At 36.9% G+C, this 23,032-nt stretch overlaps 1 protein-coding gene across 1 annotated transcript in view; it reads right to left on the bottom strand.

Moving 5' to 3' along the window:
• The window catches only part of dpp6a (dipeptidyl-peptidase 6a), a 352,775-nt gene extending 349,329 nt beyond the window's left edge, over nucleotides 1-3,446 (bottom strand). Inside the window, exon 1 of the mRNA XM_079863854.1 lies at nucleotides 3,096-3,446. Within this exon, the coding sequence (XP_079719980.1) occupies nucleotides 3,096-3,146 (51 nt within the window). The 5' untranslated portion in view covers nucleotides 3,147-3,446. The remainder of the gene's footprint in view (nucleotides 1-3,095) is intronic.
• Between the last annotated feature and the right edge of the window lie 19,586 nt (nucleotides 3,447-23,032).

Genomic DNA, 23,032 nt, shown 5'->3' with positions numbered 1-23,032 from the left:
AGTGCGAAAGTGAGTAAAGACTCAAAATATGACTTTTATGACTGTCTAACAATGTTAGAAAGGATAAAAATCTCTTTGAGAGTAAATGACTGTGTGTTCATGCATGAAAGTCTGACGGTCGTGGAAAATAACTTGATATTTACGTGCATGTGTACCTCTTTAAATTGCATGCAGCATTGCATTGAGAAAAACATTACAGATGATGGATTCCAGCAGGCCTAATGAAACGCTGCGGATGCCAGATCTAGCTTTGAGAAACGACGACCCACTTAAAGGTCACTATAAATCACGGACCTCTTTCCCCGCTTGTGCGCTGCACTCGTCCAGCGGGCCAACCCCAATCAAATAAACCGCTCCGTGGATCCAAGACGCTTGCAAGCCTGCATTTACCAACGTTAACATGGCGCTTTATCTGCGCAAGTAGACAGACAATCCTGTATGTTCTTCTCATTATATATATGTGTGACTTTAACTGACACAGACATGTCACATGCTTCAGTCACACGGGTTATCTTTCAATCAATCCCTGATCAGGTGCCATGAGCTGCAAGATACACACATAAATATATATATATATATATATATATATATATATATATATATATATATATATATATATATATATATATAAATATACATACATATATATATATATATATATATATATATATATATATATATATATAATACAAAGTTGTTGTTCTATATAACTATGTCAATATGCCAACTCTCCTCTTTGCCACTAAGTAACCAAAGCTCCCATAAGTGGCCACTGTAATGCTTCAATTACAGTAATCAAAGCAAAGTGCTGCACAACTACCATGTTTGTTCTATATGGGAAAAATAACTCACACAGCCAATCGGACCCCAAAGATAAACGACCTGTGGATACACGACCACAAAGGCTCTCTTGACTCTGAAGGGAATAATGGATACTCGGACCCTATCAATTCATGTTTGAAATCATGTTTTTGCTGTGCTTTACACCAAGAAGGTATTAATACTGTATCCATTAGCATTCACATTCATCTCAATGATATTTGCTTTGATGGCACATGCAGGACACAACTTACATACTACTATATTTGCTCGTGTGCAGGAAAATTACATCATGACAACATCAGACATTAGAAAAAAATGCACAAAAATAGAATTCATCCCATTACTATACACACACACTCTAGAGAAGACGGTCCTTCAGTCCGAGAAATATAATCTAAACTGTTATTTTTTAAAAGAGCAACTTTGCATATACTTTTATTCCTCGCACATGTATTAAACTATTTCTTAGTATATGTAAATAACTTCCCATTTCAATATCAAATTCATTGAAATCTACTAATCAAAGTTGTTATCAAAAAATCATCTGTTCATCAATCAGTGAAAAAAGTTGAGGCTTATTCAGTCAGTAAGGTCTTTAACCATCACCACTGATCAGACATCTCTTTAGATCAAGCTGAGGGTCTTTGTCTGAGAACACAGTGTAAAGCTTGAGAAATTCAACCATCTCGAACTCATGAGCATAACAAAAGCAGACAGGTTGTCAGATAGGTACATGGCTCAAACTGACATTTCTCATGGTTTGCTGGACAAGGATCTTGTTCCTACATGAAGGGTAGAATTGTGCATCTAGTGATAAAAGTGCATTAGTGTACGTCTCAGTGGAGGACACTCTTTAAAATTCTGTGTTTTACAATAAAACAGCATTTTCTCTCTTTTAACAGTAAGCTTACAAACAAGTATTTATTTTAGCCCATGTCTTTTATATTAGTCCTGTTTGTTTGTTGAAATATAATGAAAGAATCAAGTTCTGGCACTTTCAGAATACATTTCTGTCAATCTTTTTTTTCATTTTAAAGAGGGCAAATTCTTCCATTTCTCTGGCATGATTGCAGTGTTAAGCGATTTCCAGTCTTTGGTTTCAGATCAGTCTCAGTTTCGAGAATAAAGCCTGACGGACCGTGAGGTTTGTGTCTGGACCTCAGTCTCCGCAGGTCACCGACACATCGAACTTGGCGCTGCAATATCCCAATATTCCACTGTGCTTTAGGTGCGATCAAATTTTAATGAATTCTCTCTCATCTGAACCCCGGACACTAAAGGTCACCTCTGCGTTTAATGCAGGCTAAAGCCCTAACATAAATACAATCCCATGTGTACTGCTTCACTTGACTTGAAACATGTTTAAATGTATATCCTGCAACAAATATTAAAGTTTTCAATCATTTCTTATCTACCAAATACAGGCTGCACAATCACTTGCATTATTATAAATAATAACACAGAAGCAAACAAAACTTATATATATTATAAATAGCCTGTAGCTCAGGGCACCATCAATTCCACTGTAACGGGTTTGATTCACAGGATAACTATATAAGAAATATAAATTAGAAGCCGCACTAACAAAACCTACAATGGTATAATTGCTATGTGTTTTAGGCATGATACTATGGCAATACCTTGTTTTTCTTGACATGCTCTAAATTGTGTTATGCTTAGGCCTATTTGTTTGTTTTTTATAAAAATGGCTGTTCCAATACCATGATTTTTTTTTTCTTGTCACTGTACAATGGTACTACCATGTTTTGGCCTATTTTTACAAAGTTACCAAGTTATTAGTAGGCTACGGTTTGAAATGGTACTAATAACATTTGGATTTTTTAATATAGCCTACCATGTCTTTTTTAAGGTAATATGTTTTTGTTATTTGAACATCAATATCAAGTTTATTTGACACTGTACTATGGTAATAACGTGTTTGAACAATGGCAATGGCTTGTTTTTTTAATGATTGATTGATTTATTGAAATCAGTAGTAATACGATGGTATTCTTTGAAGCACCTTCCACTTGGTAGGTATAGTATTGATATGTTAATCATTAGATATCATCAGTCATGTTATTCTACATCATATTAGGACCACGGTACTTTTTTGTTACGGAGTGTAAAGTAGTAAACACTGTTCTTGCCTTTGCGCGTGAGGGAAAAAACAAACAAACAACGCCAAACAATAAAATCTATTAAACACAGAAAGTCACTTTCAGTATCTCCACTGAAACGCACACATCTGATAATAAATATGTTTCGCTTACCATCATATTTCCCTGCATTTTGGCCGTTTCGATTAAATTCTTCTCCTTCATTTTGTTTCTTCGGTGTGATGGATGTATGTGTCAGTGTCTGTGTCTCGGCTGGTTCCGCCCGGTCCGGTTCTTCTTTCTCAGCACCCTGTTGAGCGCTCCGACACTAAACTGCTTCTACAGTCATTCACCGTCGGCTGTTTTAGACGCCAGCAGCAGTTAGAACTCAGAAAGCCTCCACTGTGGCGCAGGACGGTGTATTTGCTCGTTTCAGAGAGGGGTGAGCGAGTGATGGTTTCTATCGCGGTCCGTGAACTCGACGCGAGTAAAGAGTGAAGCTGCACATGACAATCCCACCGCTGTGAGAGGAACACACGCCTCGCGCCTGGCGCCTGTGACGGGATCTATTGCTCCAACTTTACTGTTGAGGTCATTGAAATATCTCAATGAAAATGAATCGATCTATCACTACAAAAACACAAATGAAACCAATGGGTTATTTTATATATTAGTATTTTTATTATAATAAAAATATAAAATATTTAATTTTTAAATGAAATGGCAATAACAGGAGCAACTTTATTTATATAGCACAATTAAATCAACACAAGTTGACCAATGTGATTTACAATGTCACACAGAAAAAAAGAGAGAAAAAAAAGCTCACAGAACATAATAGACATATAGGCTATTTGTTCAGAAACTGAGGGTCTTTGTATCTCTGTTGAAAAGACCTGTAGGCTATTGCTGGTTACCAGATTATTCTGGTTGACCAGCATTTTTATTGGTGAATAATATGTCTGTGCTGGTCTACAGTGGTTTAGTGGTGTAAGCTCTCAAAAGGACAAAACAAGCATCATAAAAGTTGCACTCAAATCTCATTCAAACATTATTCAGGTCAAAACCTTTTTTCTGTTTTTTTCTTTTTTCTTTTTTGTCAAGCATAAAAATATGAAATCAAAGTGTTCACAAGCATCTCTATTTCTGAGATCCATGTTTACAACTCCAGCAGGCACAGAATGAAAGTATCTGGTCTTGATAGATGATCCAAAGTGGCCACTGTGGTGTTGCCAAATCTTTTTAAGATCAAATAAAATCTCTTTTGCATGGAGGGTTTACTTGGTGTAGAGCTGGTTGTCTGTTGTTGTTTTTTTTTTATTATTATTATTTTTATTATTAATAGCGGATGCCAATATTTCAACCCGATCTCATGAGAATTTATAAGTGTTGTACAAGTGGGTGGTTAATGAATTTGTGAATTGATGTATGACTTGTCGGTTAACTCAAACCAACCCGGAGAAAATGTATCTATTTTATGAGGTGCTGATTTTGAAATTGTACAATTTGATTTGTAAAGAAAATACAAACATAAGCATAACGTTAGAAAAAATAACGGAAGCATCCACTGCTAACCCCCCTAAACCTAACCATCAGTAAGGCATAAGAAAACTCTACAAAAATTTAGATCATACAAATTTGCCATCAATTTGCCAAAACATAAAATAGTTATGAATTGCAACTTTTTGGTAATGTCTACTATAGCGCCTTTTAGGTTCAACACATAGGCTACTTGCACTATAATTTAGACAAAATGTGTAAAATAAGGCTTGTGTAAGTGTATGCTTCAGGTCAGTTTCACTTCTGGCCATCTAACACTGTATTCTTTATAGAGGACAGGCAACTTTCTAAGCAAAGAAAATGTTCCCACCACAAACAGGCTTTAAGCTGATTACAGTCAATTACTCCAGCAAAATGTATTGCTACTAATAAGTGGGAGTTTTTCTGGTCCAACCACCAGACTGCATAGTCAGCCGTGCTGGGTCAGAAACTGGGCCACCTGCTCAAAAATACAACCTGTAAAGCTGAAGTGTGTAATTTCTGGGCCACTAGCATCACCGTATTGCAAAAAGAACCAGTTTTCAAACAGTCAGGTGTGTTAGAATAAAGAGACATCTAAAATATGTAGTAATTTAAAGTGCAAATTTAAACACTGCTGTATAAATATGAATTTAAAGGATAATTAACATTCCTTGTAGGGTGAGCAGACACATACTGTATGAAAATGAGCCATTGGCCATTTGTATTTAGTGTAGGCTACGGCAATGAATTGCAGACTGAACATAAGGAGCCATAAAACAAAATATAAGGGAAAAACAGCTTGGAGGACGTACTATCCTGAATAAATATTCTGTTGTTAACAAGGCTATTATGCTAATTTAAGAATTGAGGGACACAATCAATATATGGCAACATTGCGGAATGACTCCCTCAAGGACATTAATTACGTCTGCATACACAAAATAGGGTTCGCTACATGGTTGGGGCGGGGGGGCCGAGAGAAGGACGATGGCGATGAGAAGGGCATAATTTTGAAATGTTTCTCTAAATCTCATGGTTACAAGCAAAAGGTTTCTTCTGCAACAAAGCATGTTGAATCCACATGGAATTACTGATCTTCAAGATTATTGTGGTAAATGGGATAATAGTATATTGATCTAATTAGGCCTATGTCCATCAGTTGCTTCAACATTAAAAGCCACATTCAATTGAATTCTTCTATTTTTTGGTTTGGTTCAAAGCAGTAAACTTTTGATGTAATTCACACTTTAAATGTTTTGGTCATAATTGAAACAAAATAATAATAAATAAATAAATAAATAAATAAAAACCTTTTTGCCAGTTTTATTGTTCCCCAAGTGGAAATTGTAAGTTACCAGTTAGAAAAGTAATATCACACCTCTCCTCAACAAGCTGCACAGTTTAAGGAATGTCTATAGCACAAAAAATCTGATTAAATCAGCCAATCTCAATAGAAAAACTTAGAAAAACTTCTCAATAGAAAAAACGCAAAACACGTTGCATCGTGCACTTTTCCCGAAAAATTCTAGGTGGAATGTCCAGTGAGTGGCGCTAAAAGCGTGTTTAGTTTTTTCCGGAACAGATGAACGTGAATATGGCAATATTTTATTACGTTGGAGTTTGCCATCGCAGTTCTGAGTTGAAATGTCCGGTGAGTGGCGCTAAAAGCTCAATGCTCCAATTTAAAATAATGCACACCTACGCTAAACTCTAAACCTACCTGATGGTGTTAACAAAAACGCAATCACAACCATGCTATTCTAGCTTGTTTTTGAGCTCTTTTGTTGTGACTCGTCTTTGACGGGATTCGAACCCGAGCTCTCCGTATCACAACTATTCTGTAGCAGCTGATCTACCGAGCAAGCTTAGTAAAACCAAACATATGGAGCTGATTAAGTGATGAAAACTCCAAATATATTCGTTTACAAATCCTGCACTATGGTAAAAAAGTGTTTTGAGGTCATAACATAATTGTGCAAGGAGCGCGTGAAAACAAGTCTTTATGAATTAATCTGCCCCTGTAATCATAATTGTGTGTGAAAACGATTAAAAGTGCTTGCTGTTTTACTGCCTCTAGTGTTCATTTATGTTGGAAACTGCAGTGATATGTAGGCTACGTATTGCTACGTATTTTGCGTTTTGCAAAAATGCTGCCACAGGTACGTTTTTCCAAGAAGCCTGTGTTGGATTAAATTAAGCAATGCATCCATTTACAGACTTTACCAAGGCACCATTTTTAAAGCCATTATTCACAAAAATCAAGGCAAGTAATGCCAGGCTCAAATGACTTGATTCATAGCACGTGCACGTATACACACGTGCGCATAAAGATAAAGCACTTCGACAAGCACAGTCAACATTAGGATTCCAGTCATATGAGCACTCAGAATTGATGGCTGTCTCTGCACTGTTGATTAACCGGCTCATGTGTAACGTCTTGCGGGGTTCTTCAGGAGTACTTTGTAAGCAGAGCCAGGGTAATTTAGAAGAATCAGTAGCGCTGACCTTCCAGGTCATGCCCTGTCAGACGTAGAAGTAATTACTTCAGTTAATGAAGACAGGTGCAGACAAATTGTGCCCATACAGTATGTGTAGAACGAACGTGACATCATAGTGCTCAAATATGAGGTCAGTTGATCTCCTCACGATCGCTTTACTCTTATTTGAACATATTGGATCTAAACCTGCCATTCATATTTTGCCATGAAAAACATCCTTATCTCTTAAAACTGAACTGCATTCAAGACGAAGCATGAAGAGTTAAACACGATCCATTGAAACTAATAACTATTCTGTGAAACTATTCAAAGTCCATGCACTATTTATGATTTAATGAGTGAAAGAACGAATAAGTCTTAAGCAATTACCAGTCTTTTAAGACACAGCCTGTTCCTCTGAAAGCAAAGCGCTCAGCATATCTGAATATTAATGGAAGTGTTTCCTGGGAACAGCAGACATATGCCATAAACGCATATTAAATCCATCATTTTAACCTGCTTTGCTGGGGAGATTAATGATGAGGTGAACTTCCAGAGCAGATGTTTTTCTACCTCATGGGCCAGCCTGACAGGAGAGAAGAACTTTAGGAAATGTTCCAGAAAAGTTGCCCACCCGGAGTCAGAACGGATGGCAGGGGAGGTCGTAAGGTGCTGCACACTTGAGGAAAGATACAGCAGTTGTAGTGCTCATACAACAGCCATTGTTTCTGAGTGTTAAACAGGTTTAAATTTAAACTCACTTTTAACCCAGGCTAATGCCTAGAGAATTTCTGCATTTTCGTGGCTGACGTGCATACCTGCAACCTGCATGCTGCCATAAGGACGCTCAATTGTGGACACAGTTCTTTTATTTAAGTTAATTTTATTTTTATTTTTTAGACAATCATCTAAGCCTTAAATGCAATGCCACCATCTCATGAAAATGCTGACTCGCTGATGGCAACACAAGAACACACAGTCCCAAACTCTATCTAGAACTGTAACCTCAAAGGCTGCAGACAGGGAACATTTAGGTCAATGTAATGCTTTTTATAATCTCCAAAAAATCTGACACTGGTGAAATAAGGAAATATAGTACTGGTCAAAAGTTTTTTTGTTGTTGTTGTTGTTTTTGGAAAGAAATGAATACTTATTCAGCAAGGACTTGTCGAATTGATCAAAAGTCAGTTAACTGTTGACAGTAATGTTTCTGCATCAAATCAACATATTAGAATGATTTCTGAAGGATCATGTGATGCTGAAGACAACAATAATAGCTGATCAAATAAATGCAGCCTTGGTGTGCATAATATTAAAAAAAAATATTGCGCCTTATATTAAGCATGCAAGAAATGCTGCTAACAAATCGGTTCTTGACCAATATTACATTTTTTAAACGATTTAAACTTTAGTTTACAAACTAAAGTATTGACCCATGTTACAGTAGATCTTTCTCGGGCAATATTTTGTATTTAATTGTGCATGCTTATTTCCTCTTTTTTACATTAACTTGGAAATGATAAACATTAGATGACAACAAAGACAATTTGAAACGCTACATGTGGATTTAGGCAACATTATGAATATGGCGTTTATTTTTAGATTTACTAAACATTAGGCTTAACAGCGTTATTAAAATTATTAGGGTTTTAAACATTAACTTTAAAAGATAAACATTAGTTTTAAACATTAACTTTAAATGATCAACATTAGATGACAACAAAGACAATGTTTAAAACTAATGTTCATCATTTAAAGTTAATGTTTAATGACACTGTTAAGCCTAATCTTTTCATATTTTTTATTAGAATGTTGCCTAAATCCACATGTAGCATTTCAAATGATTTTGCAGTTTTAAAACTTGTTAGTTTTTAGTGTTTCATTATTTAGCTTTTTCAGTAATTCAAAGTAAACAAGCTGTGTTGTGACCTGGAGGCACAAGTGAAAAAGCTAAAATGATGGTGTTGAAGACAGAAAAATCCATTTCCACAATGAAAAGCTTTATGAACACTTCATGTACATTAGGGATGTTTAAACAATTATTAACCAAGAAAAATCCAGAATTGAAAATTCCTTATGGCAATGAATCATTTTCAAGGTCTAACTACCAATATTTTAAGTAACTGGAGACAGAACCTTTTCGTACTCCACACAGATCATAAAGTGCTGGAATCGGTTGAGAAATGTTAAAGTTTTTGTGCTTTTCGCCTAGAAAAAATCATCTTCCCGTTTAATTGTATTTGTTTAGAGCAGTCTTGACCGGATTAATATGGCAGACTTGTTGAAGCATCGCTTCTATATAGCATTAATACGGCCGTCTATATAGCATTAATATGTAAACTCTGCAGGATAGTGACGTCCCCAGTGTAATGAGCCGGAGAAAGCAGGAGAAGGTGAGGATCTAAATGCAGGTGTTTTTAATAAAATAACATTGAACAGATAACAAAGAGCTCAAGGAACAAAGGAACAAAACCAACCATTACATGTACAACAACTGACAATATAACAAGTGAAACACAAGGGCTAAATATACAAAGCAGCAAACAAGCTTAACAAGGTAACAAGGAAACGAGAGGGAGACTAATCAACATGAAAAACACTGAACTACAAAGATGCCACTAGGACAGGAAAGACAACACAAGTCCAGACAAGACATGCGGAATATTTTACACCCAGGAGCAGGGATTAAGACCTCTGGCTTACATCTAACATTAGCTCAACCATGTAGGGCTCCTATACTGTTACAAAAGAAAGCCTCTCTGTATCCCCCTTGGTATAAAAAAAAAAAAAAAAACACACAAAAAAAAACGAACAAGACATAGCAATCTGATCTTTTTTATGTTTATACAGACCCACAGAAAACAATGTCAAAACAATGCAATAAGTGCATTGTATCAAAGTGGGACCAAATTTTTGTTTTTATATATGAAATGATGGGGAAACAATGAAATTATGTTTTAAATATGAAATTAAAACCACCAGTAGGTGGTAGCAAGTCACTGTCTTAATTAATGTGTGAATCACTGAATAATTGTATTCATTCGAATCTACCAATTTATCCCGGAATAAAGCAATTGACATACTTTATCATAGGTCATTGAATCAGTCACTCATACGATTTGTTCAAAATGCGGATTCATTCAAAAACTAAACACCACTGTGTATTGCTTCTGCTGTGGATTTGTTTGGAACAATTTTTGTTGGTGAAATGGCAAAACTTTTACATTTATTGTGTCTAAAATGTCAATCACTAAGGCTTGGTTTCACAGACAGGGCTCAGATTAAGCCAGGATTAGTTCAATTAGGACATTGTATCTTTTATAAACATGCCTTAGAAAAAAACATACTGGTGTGCATCTTGAGACAAAACAATGGCACTGACATTTTAAGATAAGTCAGTGCAAGTTGCTTTCAGTTAAAACAGCTCAAACATGAATTTTAGTCTGGGACTAGACTTAAGGTGACACTGAAATTGGGCAATAGATTTCTATCTGGATCATTTAGATCGGTTGTGGGCCCAGTGTTTCATCTGGTTGCATTGCCCAGCAACATTGCTCAAAAAGTTGCCCTGAGTATCACCTTTAAGCCTTGTCAGTGAAACCGGGGGTAAATATAATTTCTTGTGTCTTCAGAATGATCAAAACATAGATTGAGTGGTATAACTCGATTTTCTTCACGTCTACATTGTGTCTCTGTAATGTCAAGCAGTTTTTATTCATATGCTGTTGAATGTTTGGTGCTCATGTTAGCTTAAACTTATATCCGCTCCTTCTGGTTTATGCATATTTTTTCTTCTGTTGTTTTTGGATCCAGAGATGCTGTACTCTTAAAGTAGATGCATAATAGCTCCCAGTAAAAACATGGAATGCCGGAATAACACGTCAGTGGTGGGGAAGCGTTTTGTAATAAATGACAGAAAATCTTATCAATGGCAAGGAAAGAGTTAAGAAAGTCATGATATTGGCTGCCTTCAGATATTCTATTAACATGACACTCTCCAGACAGCTGGTCTAGGATTTAACCTCACATCCCCACCTGAAAGATGTAGTGCAGAAGAGAATATGCTTTATGGGCTGTTACTGGGGAGATATACAGCTCATAACTGATCCTCAAGGTGGTTTCTGGGGCGACTGAAAAGAGCATCAATCAATTCGTGTAATCTCATGGACAGTGCTTTGCGAATGCAAATTGTCGTCACCTTTACGAATGCTTGTCCAAGCACCACACTTATTTCAAAGGTCTTGTAAATAATTAAGAATCCAGATGTAGGTGTCGAGGGTGAAGCGGACTCTTTAAAAAGCTTTTCTAAGACAAATTCGCCCAAACAGCAAGAAGTTGAGGAATTTGAGACTCCACATCTAATAGAACTAATTTGGATTTTCTAAGCTGTTTTTGCAATGACTTCAAGGTAATTGGTGTCAAGGTGATTTTTATTGAATGTATGAAATCAAATTCAAATAAAACATCCTCTCAAATTCAGACTAAGATGGTATTTAATACCTGGAAAAACCATTGGCATTCCCTCTAAAGGTCTGGGTATACTTTATTTTCTGCATTCCACTCAGTCTCGTGCACAGTCCTGTCCGCACAACTTTTACAGATGCCAGCTAATAAAGTGATGTGCATGTTAGTCAAACTTCATTCCCTTAGCCTCAAGAGGTGCACTAGCGACCTTTAGCATGTTAGTGTGCCTGCCTTCATGCTGGAAACGCCGGTTCGAATCCCAGAATTGGAGTGAGGTTTAGGGGGGTGAGTGTAACGGAGGCCAGCTAGTAAAGTGCTGTGCAGGTAAACCTCACTCCGAGGTCATGTGACATCAAGAGACATGTTAGAGGCTACAGTAGAACCGGAAGGGTTACACTGGTGCCGTGACCCGGACTGGAATGAGGATTAGGGGGATGAGTGTAATAAAGGCCAGCTAGTAAAGAGTCGGAGAAGTTACACATGATCTGTACACATGAAATTGGTCTGCACGCGCGTGGACTGTGTGCGCAGATGTCCACGGACACTCCTGATGACGAATATCACATTGTGCGGAACTTTGACGGCTGAAGTATACTTTGGGCTTAAGGCATCTGCTTGACTTGTGTGTTTCCAAGGAGTATGAGGTTTGAAATGTACCATTATCATTACTCCTACACTGGAAAACAAAGACAATAATTAGTCAGAAAAATAGCTAAATTTCACAAATAATTACAAAGAATCCTCAAGTAACACTATTTTACACACACAAAAAAACTATTTTCTTGTAAAAAGTACAACTTTGAAAAATCTTTTTTTTTTTTCAGTGCAGGCACACTTTTTTCAGTTATATGAAAATGATCCATTCATGCCATGTGACTAACCACAATGTTTTGTGTTCATATTGAACAGTATATACTGCATATTGTTTTATTTACCTGAAAAGTGTGCTTGTACTCAGTCTTTAAAACAAACATTTCTACCTAATGTAATGACCAAATATTGTCTGGGGCCACTGTATATTTCTAACGCACAACTAAAACACAAACAGAAGACATTTATAGACAAAGAAGTTAGACGATTTCACTGACATAGACTGATCAATGAATAAAATTACAAATACAGCATATATTCTGCAAACCCCCAATATCTGTGGTGACATAGATAAAATGCCTCTTCACTTTTGATAGAGTGTCAATTGCTCTGGAGCGAACACCTGTCTCATTATTCTCTAGATGACAAAGCTCTCTTTGTGTATTATGAAATTCTTCACTAGTTGTGCGTTGACTAAATCAAGGCATTGACAACCAACACTGCAAGTTCTAACACCTGCTCATTATAACATTTAAAATCACCAGAGAATATTCTTTTATACACACAGTATGTACTTACTTTCTTTCTTACTTATTTTATAATACACAATAATGTTATATAATCAGTTTATCTGGAATGCTATAGCTTGTGTTTGCTGTGCTTGTGTTAATTTTTCAATGCTTTTGTTGAACTATATTGTAAGTGGAAAATTCTAACAAAGTAACATAGCAATAATTAAGAATAAGAGCAATAAAAGGAACAAAAATGGTAAAGGAAACACGTAACTATCAAATATTATAGCTCAAAACAGAAATAGAAAATAATAGTAACTCAGAAATCAAGAAAAACGAGATGGAAAGATTACTGTAAGTGCTTGTGTTCATATTCAGCATAATTCGAAGGAAATTGTCTCATTACCTTATTTTTGACTTAATAGAAATATAATTTACTCAGGATAGTGAACTTATTCACATTATTTGATAGATTTAACTCTGTTTAGTGTGTAGTGCAAAAGGTCTTTTAAAACACAAATTTCATTTTCATGAGGTTATCAGAATATCAGCCATTCATCTCTATTACATTTTAAATGCAAAACTTACAATATTTCATGATGCTTATATTATATACTATCTCTACCAAACTCAGTAGGTCATATCTGGAAGGTTGTTTTTTTTTTTGTTTTTTTTTTTGAGGGGGGGGGGGGGGGGGGGTAACAGTACAGACAGTTACTGTAAATAATGTGACTAATGCCATGTAATGATATTTGCTACATAAAACAGTGATTTGACAGTTTGCACACTGACCTTTAACCCTGTAACATTCAACCCCAAAAGATCAAAACTGTAACATGTTTAGTACTACTTATACATTGGTTACAAAAGTACATTCAGCCCATGAAACGTGATTTATTTATTTATTTATTTTTGCAGCGGCAATTGATGACATACAGATATTTGATTGGAATGTTGTAAAACTATAAAATGCATATTAATAAATCATCAATAAAGAGTGAGGCCATTCACGAATAGGCCATTCAAAAATTCCATGTTGACCACTAGGTTGAACTTTACTTTTAGAGTATAGCACCTTAAGAATGACCCATTAGAGTTTAGCTGTTTGTGCTTTTGTAACCACACAAACGATCCTTGTGGCAATCATTCATAATGTAGGAATGTCAGTGAGTGATTTAAAAACATCTGATTGGGATGATTCTACACCCATAAAACCACTTTTATGTTCCATTGCGTGCCACATCCAAACGACTGCTCATTTGCACTCTTGTACGACATGAGTGAGGTTTAAGTGTGGTTCATACTCAACAAATCATTTCTTTTAACGGCCATGGCCATGTGGGTTGTCTCGGCACGCACAGCAGGTTATTTGCCAGCCATTTTCAAATAGTCAATAAAACACTCAGCTGCAGTTATAGGAAGATGGCAACACTGTGCATTTCAATGAAAGGATTCCTATTCCAAACACTAAGCTGAGGAAGCACTTGGGGAATGATATTTGAGGTGAGACCGGGGGGACTGTACTGCCCAAATATTTAAGGAGAATTTGTTGAATGCATCTGATATTCCTACTGTGAATAGGTCAAAGGGACTGTTACTGTTACTGAGGCATTATTCAGTGTGCCTGTTTAGACTGCCTTATGTGCCGTGTGAGTGTATTTGATTGGTTAACAGTTTCACTTTGAACACTTCCTGGAACGGTTGGGTGTATGGTGACTGGCTATATTTATTAGTAGATGGAAGGTTTTCTAAGCCTTATCTCTTGTTTATCAGTCACTTCAAATCCAGGTCGGCTTTGACGTTCCACAAAAAAGGATCTTTGATGTTTTTTGTTTTTTTTTATAAATAAATAATAAAAAAGGATGATTAAAGACTTGAAAAACGGTTCTTAGACTAATTAGATAATAAGGCTGTACCTAGTTGTTTGAACCAAAGGAAACGTTAAAGGGGTCATAAAACTGCATTATTTTATTATTTAAAATATTTCTTGGGGTGGACTTACGATGTTAGTATGATTTTTACACCAAAAATGGTCATTTAGAAATAAAAGGCATTTTTCCTATACCCTGATTTTAGCCCTCTCATCTGAACGCTCTGTTTGAAGGGGCGTGTCTGCTGTAAAACTTCAATATAAATGCCCACTGCTGATTGGCTAACATCTTTGCATATGAAATAGCTATATGGAACTCTCTCGAAAACTTTTGGCACATTTTACTATTACAGATCTCAAGTTAACTAATCATGAAAAGTGTTGATTATAGCATCATATTTAGATATTAAATTGGACATCCATGCTGTTTTTGTTGATTTTACTCGAGCTTTTGACACAATTGATCATTGTCGACTGCTTTATGCTTTAGCTGACATGAATGTCAGACGACCGGTTTGGCTCAGTGTAAGGAGCTATCTGAGTAACAGAGAGCAAAAGGTGAAGTGGAGCTCCTGTGTGTCTAACTCCTATCCAATTTCAGTGTTCCTCAGGGGGGACTTCTATCTCCTCTGCTTTTTGTCATCTCCATAAACAGCTTGGTCATGGGACGCCCACATTAAGTACATGATTTCGAAGGTGCGTCCAAGAATCCACTATCTCTGTGTTGCTAAAAACACAGGTCTCCCTTGTGATGTTCTAATGAAACTATATTTGACATTTATACGACCAGTTCTTGAGTACGCTAGCCCAGTATGGGGTGGACTACCAAAAGGTCTCTCTGATGAGTTAGAGAGGGTCCAAAAACGTTGCTGTCGGATAATAGGTGTTCCAACATCTACTCTCCCATCACTGAGTGGGAGGCATGATGAGGCCACTATACGTACTTTTACTAAACTACTCAAGGACAGTTCATCACCACTTACAATCAAAACAAAACATTGTGCTTTTTTAAAATAAAGAAAATAAACAGGGTGTGTTTTCTGCCTCTCCGTCTCGCTGAACTTTTTTTTCTTGAGCACGTCTATAAACAAACAAAACTCAGCGAATACTTGTCACACATTTATAAGCCATATATCTTTATAATCATTTAAGTGTGTACTTTTAAATGATCGGATTCAAACTGAAAAAAAATATTCTCTGCTTAAGTAATTAGTATAAAACCAACAAGATGTCCAGTTTCTCAAGCGCTTGCTCATTATTTTTAATTTGACCACGCCCACACGCGCAAAAAGAGATTGACATGCAAATCGTCCACGCCTCACACGAACGCGCTCGTTACCTCAAAAATAAAGCACCAAACTTCACCAAAGTCTCTGCTTTTCGTCGAGTTTGGAAGACACGCCGTGAGCTTACATTGGATTTACCTCAGAAGAAGAAGAACGCGATTTGAAGACAAGAAAGATGTAAGGTAAGAAATTCTTAATTATTAGTTAATGTTATTGTTGCATAAACTTCACATTGCAGTTGAACCATTACTGTGTTTGTAGATATCTGCTCAAACGTAGATATGTATAATATGGTAACCATAATGTAGGCCTATCATATTTAGGAGCGCGCTCTGCGTTTGAATGTTTCATATTTTGGAGCGCGCTCTACTTTTGAATGTATCATATTTTGGAGCTCGCTCTGCGTTTGAATGTTTCATATTTTGGAGTGCGCTGTGCGTTTGAAAAGCAAAAAGCACCAAATAATAGGCTTCATGTTTTTATATTGTAATCAATATATTTTTCTCTAGCGTAGTTGTTACTGAAATTTTTTGGAAGACTTAATTTATTGTTATTATTATTTTATGCAGCACTGCGCGTAGCCTATGCCTACAAGGCACAACAAACCTGGTGTTCATTATTGTTGGAAACATTTGTGTGTGTGTGTGTGTGTGTATTCTGTGAATTTTAAAAAGAAATTTTAACCAGAAAAATCTAAAATCTATTCCCAAAATCGTGCAGCCCTATAATTTCTCTTGATATCAGTATGTTCACAGTTTTTTTTTTCATGATGTGTTTACGCCTCCCGCATAAAGCTTTCTTACACAAAACACGTCTTACAAATTTTAAATCAATATATTGTCTCATCTGAATGAGCAGTCAGGGTGATTTTCACAGTTTTGGAGCAAATATTCTAGGCTACGTCATACAATTTTCAAAAGTCTTGTGAAGAAATAATCAGTATGGGTTTCATGACCTTATTTCAGTGACAATTTTTTTTTTGTATTTTCACAAACCACACATAAATGTCATTATCTCAAAACTACAAACTTTTACATACATGCTGCTGATATATTATTGTAGCAGAGTTTGTGCTGAATCAGACTTTAGCCATGGAAATGTCACAAGTAACAGAAATAAGCACAAATGTCAGAGCATGTCAGAACACCTCCAGGGCCAGAAAACACCTCAGACCCCAGAGGGTTAAGTAACACTGTGGACGGTAGAACGTGTGACTGTGACAGACAGTTACACGAGTTCGATTGGGGAATAAAGTGTGAGTTGTGAGAAGCCAATCGCCTCCGTTGGTCTGTCTGGCCTCTGCAATAACTTTAGCTGTGAGCTATCCCTATTTTTCTTCCTGACACAATGCACTACACTACATAAACTAAACACCTTCCCGTAATCAACGGCGGCGTGACGTCGACCAGCGTAGCGCGCGTAGTGCAAGCCAAGCGTTCGGTTCGGAGAAAAAAAATTGTAAGTTTCGGCAGAAAGCGAACCCCGTTAAAAAAAACCAATATTCGGCCGAATCCGAATCCTGGATTCCGTGCATCCCTAGTAACAAAGCAATAGTGACACAGTAAAAACTTATTTTACCACATAAGTGCGTTGTGCCATTCCTGTCGGATCTAACATAGAAGGCACAGCATTGTTTTTTTTATTTCAGTCTCTCTGCAAATCCAGCGTCAGAAGGAAGGTTATGCAGTGACAGTGTTTTTCCACAACCTGGCATTGCACAACATTTTGCACTCTTAAAAGGCATGTTAATGACTTAGTCGATGCAGTGTTAGTGTCACATATGCTATTTACTAGTTCATAATCAGTGGGCGGGGCTACATTGCTAACGATGTAGGTGTTGATCTTCTTCTGCTGAGGCGGTCTTTCACCTATCTATTACGTCATAAATGGGCACATTCCAAACCAAGTCATTCTCTGGGCTTGGTTTCAATAAAAGCTGTTTTAACAAGGAAATTTTCATATAGTATGATGTCAAAAGCCCACGGAAAATTTGATTTCTCAATTCATGACCCCTTTAAAATAATTACACCAAGAAGGACAAACATTGGATAGGATACATTAGATATAGGCCCTACTTCGATTATATAATTACTGATTTCTTCATTAGCATATTTGTGTCTATATTTGCTAGGTACAGAGCAATAATATTGCAGAGTATGAAATGACTTTAGAATATAGAGTCTGTACTCCATGTAAACATCTGAGTGCTTCATGTTTTGGCAAAACCCTGTAAGCATTTTTAAAGAAATTAAATATTGGTATTAGTAAGTTTAAAAAGTGTCAGTCCCTCTTAAGTGTGACTTGTAGCACTGCAGTGAGTTCCTCTCCTCGAGCTCGAGTCAACTTGAGAGTGTGTGAAATCACTGGCAGACAGACTGTCATGGCCTCAGCATTTAGTGAAGACGGCCGTTTACTCAGAGGGCAGAGAGATCTGTGTGACTCATAGCACTCCTGCTGTCAATCATCTTTCACATTGAAAACACTACGAACTCAAATTAAAACTGCAAAAATTGACAAGTGTATAGACAGATGAACAGGCGGGCGGATGGACGGACGGACGGACGGACGGACGCAGGTGTCTGACAGAAAGAAAGACAAACAGACAGAAACAGATAAATATAGTAAATGATTGACAGACAGATGTTAAAGCAACACTAAGGAACATTTTTTACCTTAAAATAATGTTTCCAAAATCATATCAGTGGTTCATCAACAGGGTGAAAGGCACTTCTGGATTCGCTTTGCGGCCCTATCTCTGCTATAACCGCACTATGCAAGTGTGCCAAACCGGGTCGCGTTTCTGTAGTTCGAATGAGACATAAGAAAACTACAAATTTGACTTGCTTTACGTCAAGCGTTACAATAGTCATTATTTAGTTTTTCTTCGTTTCTGATGTCGCAATACATCATACTTTCATGAAATCATGCAACATACTCTACCTTGTCTGTGGACATCGTTCAATCTAAAGCCGGTGCTGGATAAACAGCGAGCGTGAGTGCGACAGTAGGCTGCGGGCGGCGAAATTATTTACGACAGCGGTAATGGACAATTCCGCTTCCAACCTGTAGGGCGACCGAAGTTCTTTAGTGTTGCTTTAATGCGCTGGTGGACGGATAGACAGGACAGATAGACAGATAGATAGGGCAGACAGACAGACTGATAGATACGTACAGACAGATAGATAGACAGATAGACAGATAGACAGACAGACAGACAGACAGACAGACAGACAGATAGATAGATAGGCCGTAGCACCTGTTCTATGCTTTATTACAGTAGGGCCGGAGTTAAACCAAAGCAGCTGATCAAATAGTTCACAGATCTGCTGTTGCAGCACAATCTGCACACACACAATAAATCACATTGGCCGTCTAGTGGTTTTACGACAACATTGTCCCAGTGGCGGTACACCACAGCAGCGATGCTTCTCATCTGCTCCTCTCTGCTCTTTCCCTTGAATAAGTATCACCTACATCACCCTCTCTCCCCAGCAGCAATCTGCATTAGCTTACAAAAGTGTCACTAATCACTATTAATATGAGGCTGAGGTGGAGAAACGCCGGGCAGGAATTCATTAGGCAGAGTTTATGCAGCCGATCCTCTGGGTTTGAGGCCTCAATCAGTCGTGTTTGTCAGCCTGTGGTGATGGCAGTGAATTGGTGTGTGAGAGAGCTACATCTAGTAATTAAAAACTTAAAAACTGCCTTCCTCTGTCTGAGTCAAAGCCAGAGACAGTGAGCCCAACCTGGTCGTGGCCTGGCCCACATATCCTTCTCAATGACCATCATAGCCATTAGTTAATCTTGACAATTAAAGGGATAGTTCACCCAAAATAGAAAATTCAGTCATCACTTACTAACCCTCATGTTGTTCCAAATCTGGACAATCAACGAATGTTTTTTTTTTTTCATCTGAGGAAGATATTACATATTAAACATATTAAAATAATAATAATAAAAAAAATCTTCCATCACTGTTGTTTATTGTTGTTTTGGACCCCACTGACTTTCATTGAATGGACAAAATCAACTAAAACATTTTTCAAAATATGGTGAACCCTTTGAATACATGTGCTTACTGAAGATTTAATTTCAAAACCATGGGCACCACTAGGGACTTGATCCTCCTTTTGCTTGAATTTGAAATTGGATTTAAGTCCTTTTTAATTATAATCTCATTCATATTCCATGTCATCAAGTCATTTAGAATACTAGACTATTAATACTGTAGTTATATCATTCCATGAACATTTGATTATTATGCATAAATGATATGATACTGAGAAATGGTTCATTTGCATTTATTTGAACTGTTGGGTGCTTGACAGATATGTAAATGTAAAAAAAAGAAAAAGAAAAAAAACATGTTAATTTGCTCAATGAGAGTATTAAAGTTGCAGATTTTCTAAACTAAAAATTAAAATGAAATTAATACATTTCACATTTGCATGTCTTTTATAGCAAATTATTGAGATTGACTATCATTTAAATGTATAAAATGCTAAGCAAAAAGCATATTTTATACATATTATACTATACATATTTCAATAGTTGACTGTATTATAATTTGTAGCAGTTGTTTTAGAAATAGTAGGTAGAAATAGAAACCATGTGACAAAATCCTGTTCCTCATCACTTATCATGGTTGCGATTGATAAGGACAAAAACCTCAGACTTACACGGGAAAGATAGCTGTTATCGCTTGTCGCTTCATCAGGCCACGTCTGTTTAGAACACTGCAACGCGTTAGTTGACATGCAGAAAGTTGCTTCGCTAATTAAGTGTCTGAGCTTGTGAATTATAAATGGTCTTCTCTGTCTCTTGCTGTGTCTCTATATTCAAGGTCTAATTCCCTAAGTTATCTGTGGCTGTGCCTCAGTGCTTTCCAGTCTCTGATGAACTGATTCTTAATGGTCGGTCACATTTACCATTGCTCGGCGAAATTTCACGAGTGAAATCCAGTCATTTCAATAGGAGTCATCACGTTTGAGTTTGGCTTGAGGGCCAAAAAGGTTCCCCGAGCAGATTTTGCTCATGTTCACTCCAGCGCAAACCCTTTTTTTGGCATTAAAAGCATGCAGAGAAAAATTAGCAATGAAAATGCATGGACACAGTTATTTTTGCGACGGACGTTATTGTATTATGCATTTGTAGGTGGTTGCCTTTCAGACGCAAAATGTATGGGAGGAGAATATTTAAATAAATCATGCAACATGAATGATTTACTACGGTTTGCAGTAGTTTTATTTTTTAGAGGTTTAAGGGAAAGCTGTTTTAAAACATATATAGCTTTTACTAACATATATTCTGAAACATTTTATTAAGGCATGAGTCAGACAGCTTTACTGAGCATTGCATTAGGTTGATGATGTGGTTTCCCCTCTCCAGCCACTGAAAAAAAAGACTTAGTTAATGAGAATGAAAACACTTCAAAAGCAATAATTAGGCACATTGCAAACAATAAATTAAGTACTCCACCCCACCGCAGACTGCTCTCTCAAATCAATGCTTATTTCAATAAGTTGTGCTATGGAACCTCCAGTGATAACTATAGATTGGAGCAGACTGAGTAATGAATTAACGCTCGATAGCTGGCACGTTTGAATGAGCTCACTGCTGCGCTGTTGGATAATCTTGCCAATGTAATTATGGGATACACTTCAATGCAAAACACAGCGTGACTACCATCACCTCTGAGCCCGGGTCAAGCCCCTACTTTCAGTTGAGGTCAGTAGATTAGTTGTGTACAATCAAAAGATTAAAAATAAATTAGATAAAAATAGATTTGTCGTTTTTTTTTTTTTTTTAAGAAAATACCAAAAGTCCAACACTGCTACTTTTACTGATTGCAGAACTTTTCCAATTACTATGTATTTGAATAATATTAAAAAATATATAATAATACTACATGCATATCAGTGAATAGTAATTAATGTTTTCATCCTTTCTCAAAATAGAGACAAAATGAAACATTCATTTTGTAATGAAGACAGGATAAAAGCTTCTCTGCACTCTAACTTTGATGTTCCACCATAAACTTCAATGAGATTATGAATGGTGTTTGCCAAGCATCGCTATTTGTCATTGTCTTTATATTCATTGCTGTGGTCGTTCTGTGGGCATGGCTGACTCGTTCAGCTTCTATAGCAACTTATCAGCTGATGAGTCTAATCAAGCCCTTCCTCACCTTTGTTTCCTCTATATACCTCAGTGTGTGTGTTCATTCCGTGTCAGTTTGTTGTTGTTGTCTCACAGTGTTGTTCTCTTATCTAGACTTTATTGGCGTTGCTTCCATCTCTTGGTGCTTTTATTTCATTCCACGTTGGATTCCATGGTCGATCACGAACTAGCCTGGATTATACAGATTGGATGTCTGACTGAGTTCATCGTCTAAAGGCTGGCCAAAACCGAAATATGAGAGACCACAAACATGACAATAAAAAAACAGAGATTTAACAGTATTGTTCCTATAGTGTGTGGAGTGCCGCGATGTGACCAAGATAGCACACCACACACAAACAGATTCCATTCACAAAAAAACATCTCGATAGTGAACACAGGAAATCTCGCAAAATCTGTCATGGTCAAACGCGACTTTAGAGTAAATCAACATGGCGGACGAAGGGCAAGAAGAAATGGCGATAAGAGTGTTTGGACTGCTTTTTAAAGAAAATTCTCAAAAAAAAAAAAAAAGAAAAAGGTTTGGATGAAGTCGTGTTGTGCTTACATCTTCAGTCAGATCGCTTTCTGATTGGGTATCATTTTGTTCCACGTGACAATATATAGAGCACAATCTACAGAGTGCATGAAAGTTTGTCCTTGGGGTTCCCCCTACACAACAGGATTTGAGAGTGGTGCAGCCCCGACGTTCTTCTGAGCAGATTCAATCACTCTAACACACCTCACACCACAGAAAAATCTGATAAAATAATCTGTCAACCATCAAGATAATCTGGACTTTCCCTAGGATTGTCGGAAGGGGAGAGTTGGGCCCAAAATCGGTCTGATTATCTTGTAGTGCGAGGGTGCCTTAACTCTAGTCAGCCTCATTTGTTGTTTCGATTTATTCATCATCTATCCACCAAAAAAGAAAATGATGTCATTAATGGCTCACCCTCATGTCGTTCCAAACCCGTAAAGACTTTCGTTCATCTTCGGAACACAAATGAAG

The sequence above is a fragment of the Squalius cephalus genome, assembly GCF_949319135.1.
Source record: "Squalius cephalus genome assembly, chromosome: 25".
NCBI lineage: Eukaryota > Metazoa > Chordata > Actinopteri > Cypriniformes > Leuciscidae > Squalius > Squalius cephalus.
This window is presented reverse-complemented; position numbering and strand designations above follow the sequence as displayed.